The sequence below is a fragment of the Maylandia zebra genome, linkage group LG18 (assembly GCF_041146795.1).
Source record: "Maylandia zebra isolate NMK-2024a linkage group LG18, Mzebra_GT3a, whole genome shotgun sequence".
NCBI classification, from domain to species: domain Eukaryota; kingdom Metazoa; phylum Chordata; class Actinopteri; order Cichliformes; family Cichlidae; genus Maylandia; species Maylandia zebra.
The window spans coordinates 25,190,158-25,202,820 of NC_135184.1; the positions used below are offsets into that span (position 1 = coordinate 25,190,158).

The window sequence follows — 12,663 nt, forward strand, 5'->3', positions numbered from 1 at the left end:
ATTATGAGGCTAAAAGGGCTTGTCAGCCTCGTTAGCCTTTTTTTGAGGCGATCATGTGAAAACGCTACTGAAGGTCACTAGAGCAGCACTAGCACAAAAAATGTGTGTGGTTAAATGTTTTGAAAATGTTTCCTTATAATTCTGTGATAGTCAGCAGCATATTTATATATCAAATATCAGCAGTGATAATCCTGCCAGAAGTTTAGACAAGGTCAGTCATTCAGGAGATAATTAGATACCAATGAAATTGTTTAGATCAATCAAGCCATTTACTCTAGGAAAATAACTCCCATCTCTGCAGCTGTTAACGTGACTCACAGCCCTACTCGCTGTCATATAACCACACTATCACTAGCCACTTCATTAGGTACACTTTGCTAGTATCTGATTGGACCCCCTTTTACCTTCCGAACTTCCATAATTGTTTGCGCCATGGATTCAGCAAGACACGGGAAACATTCCTCTGAGATTCTGCTTCATGTCGACATGACAGCATCACACATTTGCTGCAGATTTGTCAGCTGCGTATCCATAATGGAAACCTGTTTCATCATATCCCCGAGTAAAACTGCTGATGCCAACGACTGTGCCTCTTTTAAATCACCATTTTTTCCCCCAATCTGATGCTCAGCAGGTCATCTTAACCATGTCTACATACTTAAACGTGTTGAGTTACTGCCATGCGATTGGCTGATTGGATGTTTGCACTACAAGCAAGCAGCAGAATAGGCATGCCTTATAAAGTTTAGCAGTGAGAGTATATCCTTTATGACTGTAACCTGTAAAAGTCTACTTCTCTGAGCTCATTTTAATTAAATGAGGAAAAACAGGTGAAGTATCTCTCTCCCCTGAAATGAACTGAGCACAACAAAAGAGGCCATCGCAAGGACGAGCTTTCATATGCCAATTTGTGACTTGGTGTTAAGCACGTCATTACCTATGTGGGCTGTTTTTATCCACTACTGAGGAGTGCAGTTAATTAGGCTGGATAGAATGGGTTTTGGTTCTGTTTAATTACATCTGAGCTCAATAAAAGCACATTTAGGGCTGTGATGAAACCCAGTGGCTGCAAACATGAGAATATTAACACTTTTCATTTAGATTCACTTTGGATCATGTGAGGTTCTCTAGTCTAGAGCATTATTTTTCCATCTGTTTGCTGACAGTTTATGCTAGATGTGTTTACAAAAAAACCCAAAAACAAAACACATATTGACCGGTTTGATTAGATTATGGGGAAAGCCTCTCATCAAACATAGCTGTAGGCAGCATTACTGAAAACCTTGGCTAAATGGTGAAAGAGTTGGATTCAAATTAAATTACGTCTCAGTCACTGTGGGTGGGAGTATGCTTTTGAGTAAAGAGCAGTTCAGTCTGTTAAAGAAACACGCTTTATTTCAAGTTTAAAGAAATAACAGTGAGAGAGTTGGAAATGATACAAGTGGACAGAAAATGACTTCAAACTTGTATTAAAAACCGAACGACAGTAGTAATGTGATTGTTTTTATGGTGCTTTTATATTAACAAAGCCCAAAGTGCTTTCTCTAAAGCTCACTTTAAAATGCCACAAACAGCCTACAGTTTTATTATGCATGAACACGTCTGAATATTTAGTAAAAGTGTCGACGCAAGCAAGAATAGAGCGAATGTTTTGAACAAAACAAGCTGTGAAGAACAGAACAAAAAACAGAAAGGCTGTAACAAGAAAGAAATGTCCCTGAGGCCAAGGTGTAAGAGATCCACGCTGTCGAGCGCTTTTAACGCATCCTTCCAAACATATCGTGCTTCAAAGACTTTTAGGACAGTACTTTCTCTCAAACTGAGCCACGTTAAACTTCCGAAGGCAGCCTTTGTAGTTCATGTAGCGGATCTTCCCGAATACGGCTCTCTCCGCCCAGCCCTGGTCATGGATGCCGCAAATAGACCACATACAACCTACGAGACCAAAATGCAGCAGAGTGTGTGAGAGTGTGGGAGAAAACGAATGCATATTTGATCAAATAAGTCTAAATAAATCCGTTCTTACCGACAAAGCCGTTAGGGTCTTGACCATCCAGCTCGTAGCGATCGTTTAGGTACAGAGCGATGGAGAGCGCCTCCTCTGGGGAAGAAGTCCACTCCAGGATCTTTTTGGCCCAGTACATCCTCAAGAAACCATGCATCTTCCCCTCTGTAACCATCTGGTACTAATGGTGGTGATGCAGCAGTTAGAAAAAGCACAACATGGACCGAATGTGTTCAAACATTTCATTTTAGACTGAACGTTGTACCTGAGCTGCGTTCCACAGCTTGTCATGAGTCTTTGCTTTCTCCAGCTGCTCACGCGTGTAGAGATACAGCCTCTCGTCTTTGGCATGGTCTTTTAAGGTCTTCTGAGCCCACTCATACGCACCTATGAGACGCAGACACAAATATATTTAAACAAAAACACTTGTGAAGCTGAATAACTTCTATTCAACTAAATTTGCTTGCGATCCATCCGACTGACGTCACAGCAATCGACAGGATGCAATTTTAATGAGGTCTCCACTGACCCTCCACGCTGTCGTATTTCTTGTTGTAGAAACAGAAGTTGTCAGTCAGCTCTCGACGCACCACCAGCTCTTCGATGAAGGCCGGTACGGACTGACTTGCATTCTTCCCGTTGCGCTGAACCTGCCAAGCCACACGCTGGGCCGAAATCTGGCCTAAAAGGACCAGGAAGACAAAAAGGCAGATATGGAGAGGAGAAGCAATTAAAATGTCTTTCCCGGTTCAGAGAACGTGCGGCAATCTTTCAGAGCTAAACTGTTCTGTGATGTGGTGCCACGGTTGCTCTCTTTGAACTTGTAAAGATGTTCAGTGTCTGCGGAGCCGTGAAGGAAAGGCATTAATATTCAAAACACAGGCGTGCTGATGCCTTCTGGATGTCCGAGATAACCGGACCAATAAAAGTTGTGAGTATAACTGCTGTCTTAAGCAATGAACTCAAGGGGGAGGTCATATGGGAAGTGTGTAGGACACTTTTATCATTTAGGGACATAATTTTAAACCATCTATAAAAGCAACACTCTGAACTCACCCACATTATCAAAAGTCTCAAGGAGATCTACAAAGAAGGCAGTCAAGTTTTTCTTGAAGAGGATTACAGCAGTTATTGCGCGACGAACAGACTGAACAGAACACCAAGATGCTATTAAGGATTCTTCTCCAGATGTACTGCACTAAAGTCTTAAGCCACCTGTCATGTATTCATATTTTGCTTCCAAGTAGCCAGACTTTCTTGTTATTTTTAAAGTGGTCCTGTGCAAAAGTTCTCTAAGTTTTCTGAAGTTCTTTCAAAGTTTCTCTTTTCTTTTTATCTTACTCGTTTTTAGTCCTGAGGACTGCTTTGTTAAGCCACTTAACACTGACTGTGACTCACTCAAGAATAAAAAAGCCTCCTAACTCAAGGGATGAACCAGTGTTTGGTCTGCGCATAACAGACAACTTAGTAAGGAACCAACTTTAAATTGTATCTTTAGGCACTTTGCAACTAGCAGCCTGTCAGAAAACACATTTGTTCCCATTTATTTTGTTAAATCTACAAAAAATATGCCAATTCTGTCATTGTTTGACAGGCATAAAAAAAAAAAATAGTATTTTTGCACCAGCAACATGATTCCTAAAAAGCTTTTAGCTCCAAACTAGTCATATCTTGTGCAGTGTGTCCTTAAGACATTTTGAAGAAACTGGACAAGTGCAGGACAAAAGCAGAATTGGCAGGACTAATCAACTAGAGCATATGAATAATATTAGAGAGTCATGTCCTTAAGAAAACTCTTTTTTTAAATTCAGAGTTTTACACAGAATACTGACCAAAGCGGAGCCAGGGGGAAAGCTGGCTCAGGGCGGGAGCGTTTGGGTCGTTGCGTTGGCTGCCAAACAGTTTAAGTCGTACATCAATGAAGGACTCCAGCATGTCCATCCCTGCTTTGGTGCCCGGCTTGGCCCATTCTGGCTCTTTTACATTTCTGTCAACATCCAGGGAGGCTAGGGTTTTGTCCCAGTCTACTCCCTGTGAGGTAAAGAAGCGAGAAAGGAGAAAAGATCAGTCGCAGCTGAGAGGGATGAGTTTAAACATATACAGTGGTGCTACAGAGATCTGACAACTTCAAAAGCAAAGGAGAAAATTCTTCTTTTTTTTTTTTTTTTTATCCAGCTAGAAAAATATCAAGTGGGGGGGGGAGTCAAACTGTGTGTAGCATATCAATCTCAACCCTGGAGCAAAAGCACATACCCCTGCAGCTTTAATAACTACTACAAGGGGAAAGAGAGCTTTAACTTTTGGACAGTTAAAAAAAATTCCAGTTTATACCGAGTCATCAATAAATAATGTGTGGAAGTGAGGATAGAGTTGAAGGGTAAAAGTGTGTGCTTTCTGGCAGCAGCTCGACTTCCAGGCTCCCCGTCGATGAGCCTCCCTGACAGCTTACTTGCCTCGCAATTGATTTTAGAACAACAACCCCAAAGCAATGAATAATTTCATGACCTCTAGAAGATCAATTGTAATTGTTTACCAACTGATCCAAAAGTCTTTGAACTCACTATAAATTATAAATACGCCGCTTTTATTCTCAGTACATTCAACATTTATTCACTTCACTGTTTCTCGAGCGCTTACTTTGGCGGTTCTCGTAGCAGTGTGTGGGTGTGCGTCTACCAGGGGAAAATCAGTGAGGAACTCTGGTAACAGATTGGTAATTTTTCCTCTGATCGTCCGAGCGGAGTACTCCTGTTTAGGTGAAGCTACCCAGCAGGGAACAATATTGTGGGCATCAACCTATAAAAGGAAAATAGAGTGTTCAAGAAATAATGACAGGAAAAACAAAGTCAATACGCATGAAATGAGAATGAGGTCTGCTGCATCAGTTTTCATACCTATTACTTTGGAATCAGGGGAACAAATAAAGAGAGAAAACAGCCTGGGGACAGACAATAAGCAGGATACAGAGCATCCTATCAGCACACACCTCCTGCAAATTGGATTTCAGAAAGTGAGGGGTTTTTTTCATACCTGTATGAAGGGAATGTCTTTGGAAAGTTTCTTTTTGACGTCCTCCAACCACTGCAGCGGCTCTCTGATAGGAGAGAAGTCTGTCACCACGGCCCCAAAGCTGTGGTCGGACACAAAGCCGGGGAGAACTTTCTCCGGAGCGCCGTGCAGCAAGTGGAACTGGACGTTTAACTGTTCACATTCCTGTTATATGGGCAGAAGAGCAAGAGTGAGGCTGGTTCACTGATGATGTACCTGCAACTACAACTAGACTCAAACAAGAGCGATTCCTCTGGTCTGGTGTAGTACTGCACAACTAATATACGAAATATTTCTCATATAACAATAGATACAAGTTTCTATCACAAAGATCCTTTTATTAAGCTCTGTTTATAAAACAATGCATTTTAAATTACACATGTAAAACAAGAAGCACTCAGAGAGCTCCCCCCCCCCCCCCCGTGCAGTATTTACTTTAAAAGAATAGTATTATATTCACTATATGTTCATTTTGATGTTTGTACCTTTGCAACTTCTTCCAGCCCCTTCAGCATGAAGCTGTAATGTCTCAGAGTAGACAGCTCTGATTTGGGCACTACCAAACAGAAACAGACATGCAGAGGGAGGTTCTCCTTCACAGCGAGCCGCTGGGCATGGATCAGTGCCCAGTTATCTAAACACACAGAGGGAATGCGCACATACGTCATGAGAAGAGACAGTGAGAAAATGCAAACCAAACAGAGGCTGCGCCATTGCTGCACTGCTGGCTCTGCTTTGATGGGTCACCTTGTACTCTCTGATCTCTTAACATCCAGTAGAGGACACCCTCAGAGCCCTGCTTTATCTTTTCAGTATCAGATAGAAAACGCAGGCGCTTTTTGTTGAACTTCACGTCTTTCTTTTCTGATCTCTGCAGCTGCACAAGACTTTGCAGCCAGCCCCCAACTTTCTCCTTCTTCTCCTGCTTGACGGGAGCCAGCTTCTGCTGCTTGGCACGGTGATCCTTTCCAGCCGTTGCAGAAGATGCCTTGCGTTTCGTGCCTGACATGGTGGGCTGGCAGCTGAAGAAACTGGTCAGGAAGAAGAGTGCGGGGCTGCTGGGCCTCTGATGATGGTGAGGAAGAAGCTTTAAGAAGCGCCCTGGTGCAGAAAAAGGTGATGTGCTGCAGGAAATCGAATAGAAACAGCGAAACTCAAAATTCAGAGTTTTTGCAGATGTGAGCAAAACAGTTACAGACTGGAAAACTTTCTATGAACAAAGCGACACTGCAAACTACAAGAACTGAGTCAACGGGGAAGCTCAATTAAACGTGTTTATAGTGATTCCTTCTACGGACACATACCTCCTCCAAACACAGTGCAGCATACAGGGTGGGAAGCTTCAACTGATGCAGGCTCCGCTCGAGTGGACAACAAAACGTGAAATTAAACGAATAAACAACAGACTGAGTAGCCGTCGTGACAGCAGCAGCCAGGCGTCTGAAACCCGCGGCGTTTTCTCTTACACAACCACTTACATGAGCGCGCTGGTCCGGGTTTTGTAACGCTGTGTTTTCATTGAATTGAAATACACTTCCCACAGTGCATGTCTGTCACGTCTTCACGGGGCATGCGCGGCAGAGGCGGTTTGTGTCTGTTCTAGCGTATACAGGAAAGGAGCGGATAGCTAGCACGGCTGCTAACTACATTTCTGTGTCCACTTGGGTTGTTCGCTGTGGTTTGAAGTATGAGCATGGGGGATTTCACAGCAGACCGAGGGAAAAGGACACCTATACCGGATAAAGTCGACATGTCCTTGGGTAAGGCCCTCACACAGCTATGAGCAACGTTACTAAAATAGATTGCAAGCTAATATTACTAGCACCTAACTACTGGGAGGTCGCCAGTAGCTAGCTAGGCTAGACAGGCAGCACTTGTCAGAGGGCTCGCAGATGTTGATCACTGCTCGTGTGATGATTTTAACAGATGACATTATTCGGCTGAACAAAAAAGAGCAACAGTTAAGGAGACAGGCCAATGTGAACCTCCGACCAGTGAAGAAGAAAGGCCGCTTAATCCAAGGAAAGGGAGTTTCACAGAGGACTGCAGGACCAGCCCAGAGAGGTGTGTTCGCTTACGTTTTCTCAGTTATTATTAGCTTCGTAGGTATGCTTCTCTTTTTCACCCCAGTTGAAACAAGTGTGTTTATCTAATGTCGCTATTCCAATACTTACCAGGAGGTGGCATTCCCCGAGGAGGAGGTCCCAAATTGAGAAACAGAAAGGTCCCACCAATAGTGGCTCGGAGACGGGGTCAGGGGGTCATCACGGGACTGGCGGCCAGGAGACCAGCGGCTCTGCTGAAGCGAGCCGGCACACTGAACAGATCAGCATTCAACCAGGTACTGGAGGACTGCACTGGAGGAGACATGAGCTATAGTCCATAATACTGCCCTGCCATCTTAACTGGCAAGCGCAGACCGTATTGTGGTTTTATTAAAGCGTGGGAATCACTCCAGCTTTTGAGGCCTTATTAGGGGGCAAAACACTGAGAAACCAGACCTGGAACACATACAGCTTTAATGGAGCCATGCTGGAAAATGACGCTACACCTTCATAAAGCAATGTTGGAATAATTCATCAACTTAAGTCCTGCTAGTATTAGTTGTAAATCATATTCAAAGTACTTCTAAAGTGGACAAAAATATATAAATCTCTTAAAATTTGGTTCCATTTATTATGTTTTCCTAAAGTCAGTATAGCTTGTTGAATGTACCAGTAGGCCCACTTTCATCACAACCAGAGGTAGCTATTTTTCCCAATCTTGTCGCCTGGCAACAGACATCAGCATCTCTTGCATGTTGTCCAGGAACGTCAAACTTTCTTCGTTAGCCGTGTCCCCTGTGGTTGTTTGACCTGTTTAAATGCTGTTCCAGAGTGTTTCTCAAGAGGGATATCGTGCTCAGGAGGTAGCACACTTTGAAAGTTCAGAAATGTTTTAGTTCATTTTAGTTATTTCACATGATCGCTGCATCGATTGGTAGAAATCATTTTGCCTGTTTTAAGGTATACAAAAGTCAGAGAAGTTCCTGCGTTAGCATCGCTTTACAATATGTACACATGCAAAATTAAATTTCTGCTAAGTACTACTACTTTCTACCACAACCTCCATGAAATCAGGATGCTGTGTGGTCCCCAGTGTGGGCCAAAAACCTAAATGTGAAGGAAACTGCCTACTTTTCACAAAGTGTCCCCATGTGTGAGACCAGACACTTTATGTTGGAGCTCTGGGAGTGCAGACATGAATCAAGGATATAATTTGGTTCCCGATAATGAAAATATGGAAGGTTAAAGTTAACAATCTTTCTTATATTATGCTTTTGTCAAACAGAAAGTTTACAAACAGAGCACGTATATTAAGATCAAATGGAGAAAGAAATATTCTTTTTGAGTCACAATTAATTACCAAAATCCTGGTGAAAAAATACATCCAAATCTGATCTCTTTCATAGTGAAATTCAACAAATAAACACCTCATTTGACATGCACAGACAAAGTATTGGCACCCTTCCTGATTTCCCCCCCCCCCTCCCCATTTTTGTTACACTTAAATTAGATAATCAAACACATTTTAATTTTAGACAGATAACCTGAGTGAATACAAAATGCAGCTTTAAAATGATGATTATTTGTTAAGGGAAAAAAAACTAACTGGCTCGTGTGTGGAAAAAGTAATTGGCCCTTAAACCTAATAACTGGTTGTGCCACCATTGGAAGCAAAATCTACAATCAAATGTTTGTGATCACTGGTAATGAGTCTTTCACATCGCTGTGGCTCTTTGTAGGTTTTTACGTTTTTTTATATTTAACCACATTGGAGGGTCTTTGAGCCAGAACAGCCCATTTAAGGTCGTGCCAGAGCTTCTCAGTCTGATTTCAGTCCAGATTTGAGGATGCCAGTACACTGAGAATGATTTTTCGAGCCATTCAGAGGTGGAACTTTCTGGTATCTTTCCGATCACTGTCCTGCTGCAGAACCTAAGTCAGGGGTAGGCAGCTCCAGGCCTCGAGGACCAGTGTCCTGTAGGTTTTAGACGTGTCCTTGATTTAACACAGCTAATTTAAATGGCTAAATTACCTCCTCAACATGTCTTGCAGTTCTACAGAGGCCTGGTGATGAACTAATCATTTGATTTGGGTATGATGACCCAGGGTGATATCTAAAACCTGCAGGATACAGGCATTTGAGGCCTAGAGTTGCCCACCCCTGACCTAATTGAAAGCAGAATTCCTGGTTCCATCAGTTGCATTAAGTCATCCATGCACTAAAGTAGCAAAGCAGTCCGAGACGGTCACACTACCACCGCCATGTTTGACTGTTAGTATGATGTTCTTAATGAAATACTGTGTTAGTTTTTTAGACTAAAACCTTCCACATGATATTTTGGTCCCTGAAAGCCCATTACTTTTTCACACAAGGGCAGGAAGGTTTGGATAGCTTTTCCCCTTAATAAAAAACTATTTTCAGGATAGTATCATCTTCTGAAGTGAAAAAGCAGTCCCATATTTTAGCGAACTTTTTCCACCTGATGTTACACAGAATCGCTTACTAACAGCTAGTGTCTCGCTGTAAATAATTCCTCCTTTGAGTAAGTCTGCTGTACTTGAAAGTTCATGCCGTTCACGTCTTTTTTCAGAAAACAAGACAGAAAACAAGGCCCTTCTTTCAGCGCACTGAAACCCAGTACAGGAAGCCAGAGGTACAGAGGCGGCTGTACAGGCAGCCAGATCAACAGAGAGGCCCAAACGCCCCGTCAGTCAGGAGGCCTTTTCAACTGCGGCGACGGTGAGAATGTTTGCTTTTTATCACTCATTATGATTTCAGCTCTAGAGGAGGAGAGACCGATGTTATTCAGCTTTGATTCACCTACATAGTTTACACAGCTAGATTTTTTTATTTTATTTGTGCTCTGTTAATGCCAGACCGCTGCCGCCTGTCCAGCAGACTCAGAGGGAAGCACGACAGGCCACGTTTCTTTTTCGCAGGGGACTCAAGGTATCTGAGAGGTTACGTAGTGTGTTTGTTGTCTAAATCAAACCAGCAGTGAAGCTGGTCTTCGTGGCCATGTGGACTCTTCTCATTCTGCTTGTGCTTCATGTGTTTTAACAGGTACAAGCCCAAGTGCAGAAGCCAACTCCCCGCACACCTCCAGTCAGAACACGCCAGTGAGTATACTTCTGACAACCTGCGTTGTATGTTCATATGTGAGGAAGAGGAACTCGCACTGAGGATGTGAATCATTTAGAAGGGAAAGGGCACCGTTGTTGTCCGTTTTTGGGGTCTGTGTCTGTTTGTGTAACACGAGGCACCTTTTCCATTTGTCCAACAGGTGGCGCACATCGACAGCCAGCAGTGGAATCCTGACTGTTTCAATAGACAACCCCACAGCCAGGACACAGCCTGAGTGAGTACTCAGCAGGATCTCTGCAGTACACACTGATTTTAGACCTCGCTGTGAATGAAATGAGGGTTTTCGCTTGCTGTGGAAGAACTTCAGACGATCCAAAACGCTGCAGCAAGAGTATTAATGGGGAATAGCTTCGCTCTATTGGCTCTGGTTTAATCCATGACTGAGTTTCAAATCCTTCCCTTTAGGCTTGCTCATGGTTTCCAAAAGTAGAATAGGAGGCAGAGCCTTCAGCTATCACCTCTGCTGTGGAACCAGCTCCCAGTTTGGATTTAGGAGCCAGACAGTACTTTAAGTTTAAACTTGCCTTTTTGGTAAAGCCTATAGGGCTGGATCAGGTGCCTCTGGGCGACTTTCCATGATGCACTGAGCTTTTCTCCTCAACTCCACCTCTTTTCTCTTCCTATATGTCTCTATGCCATTATTAAATGTCACCCACTCTCCTGTAGTATCTAGTTTGCACTATTTGTTTGTGTCTTTCCCCTTGCTGAAGGATGTCCTCCTGTCGACAGAAGGTAGTTCTTCCTTTTGTCTGACTGTCTTTGTGCCTTGTACTTAGGCCCCCAACAGCTTGGACCCTGCATCCCCCTGCTGCCAGTGTTGCCCCCGTGAAGATGGAAACTGTGGAGAAGAAGATACCAAAAGGAGTGCCTCTGCAGTTTGACATCAACAGTGTTGGAAAACCGGTGAGAGTGTGCTTGAGTGTCGTCTAATCCACAGATATAGGACAGTTTTCATTCCAGTGTTGTAACCTCGGACCTTTCTCCCCACAGCAAACGTCGATGACTCTGAACGAGCGATTCCGCATCCTAAAAGACCGACGCTCTGCCACAGCTCAGAGCAGTAAAGGCAGCAGATTCGTCACTGTTGGTTAGCTGACCGGAAGGAAGACACAGATGATACTCAAACGCTCCTCTGTCCTGCTCAGACTCACACGGCGAACCCCACCTCTCTGATGGAGCGGACAGTGCAGACCCCAATGCCTCGCTCTGCTAATTGGAGGGAAGGCAAAAAGCCACAGGACAAACAAGGATGATGTGCACAACTGTGAGGACTTGAGTATGAAAGAGTTTGTTGTAAAGGAAGCCCCCAATCATTGTTCATATCATTGTCCTCAGCTGTTTGTGTTGTGGACGTTCTGTACTGGAAATGACTGAGCCCCCCCCCCCCATTTGGTCTTGGGACATTTGACACTAATCAAAGTTGGCTTCAGAGTATTTCTTTTCAGAATGGACCTCTATGCATTTGCTAGAATGGCACGTATGTTCTCTTCACCTTTTTTGACATTTTTGAGAGTTGTTTTGTAATGTTTCTTTAAATAAATGGGTTTCTCTTTAAAGACTATTACAGCTTCTGATTGGTGGGTAGCACACTAATGCCCGACAAGACTCCCTGATATCATTGTGTTGGTGTTCTTGCTTCAGAAATTGTAGCTGTTGTTGCCATAACTACTCATATCTAACTCATATCTACAACTGACCAGTGAAGTTGAAGCCGTTGCTTAAATGCATAAGGAAGTCGGTGAGGTAGCATAAAGCAGTTTGAAAAAACTATAACCAACCGGGATAATACACTTTTGCAACATTTACCACATTACAAAATCTTTTTAAAAGCCCCAAAAAGAACATCATTCTCTTGATGAGCTTCATGAGGTCATTGCCTGAAATGGTTTTCCAACAGTCTTACTGGAGTGCCCAGAGATGCTGAGCACTTGTTGGCTCTTTTGCCTTCACTCTGCGGTCCAGCTCATGCCAAACCATCTTGATTAGGTTTAGGTCATGTGACTGTGGAGGCCAGGCCATACGGCGCAGCACTCAGTCACTCTCCTTCTTGGTCAAATAGCCCTTACACAGCCTGGAGGTGTGTTTGGGGTCAGTGTCCTGTTGAGAAATAAATGATGGTCAAACTAAATGCAAACCGGATGAGATGGCATGTCACTGCAGGACGCTGTGGTAGCCATGCTGGTTCAGTGTGTCTTTAATTTTGAAGAAATCCCCCAACAGCAAAGCACCATCACACCTCCTCCTCCATGCTTCACGATGGGAACCGTGCATGTAGAGAATATCTATTCACCTTTTCTACATTGCACAATGACATGGTGGGTGGAACCAAAGATTTTAAATTTGGACTAATTTCCAAAGCACAGATTTCCACTGGTCCAGTGACCATTCCTTGTGTTTCTCGGCCCAAACAAATCTCAGCA

At 43.5% G+C, this 12,663-nt stretch overlaps 2 protein-coding genes across 2 annotated transcripts; one reads left to right on the forward strand and one right to left on the reverse strand.

Moving 5' to 3' along the window:
- Positions 1–1,373: 1,373 nt before the first annotated feature.
- cpdp (CPD photolyase) lies at positions 1,374–6,549 on the reverse strand. Its single transcript, XM_004570480.5, has 10 exons — positions 6,358–6,549; positions 5,801–6,177; positions 5,539–5,687; positions 5,036–5,218; positions 4,643–4,801; positions 3,838–4,036; positions 2,535–2,687; positions 2,271–2,392; positions 2,027–2,186; positions 1,374–1,935 (listed from the first exon to the last, which is right to left on the reverse strand). Exons 1-10 carry the CDS (start codon positions 6,378–6,380, stop codon positions 1,787–1,789), a joined length of 1,674 nt encoding a protein of 557 aa, XP_004570537.2. The 5' UTR covers positions 6,381–6,549; the 3' UTR covers positions 1,374–1,786.
- A 43-nt stretch (positions 6,550–6,592) lies between these two features.
- On the forward strand, positions 6,593–11,804 carry LOC101472802 (UAP56-interacting factor). Its single transcript, XM_004570481.5, has 9 exons — positions 6,593–6,813; positions 6,980–7,117; positions 7,231–7,394; positions 9,690–9,838; positions 9,976–10,048; positions 10,163–10,218; positions 10,383–10,457; positions 11,020–11,146; positions 11,234–11,804. The coding sequence occupies exons 1-9, from the start codon at positions 6,741–6,743 to the stop codon at positions 11,333–11,335; spliced, it is 957 nt and encodes a 318-aa protein (XP_004570538.2). The 5' UTR covers positions 6,593–6,740; the 3' UTR covers positions 11,336–11,804.
- The last annotated feature ends 859 nt before the right edge of the window (positions 11,805–12,663 follow it).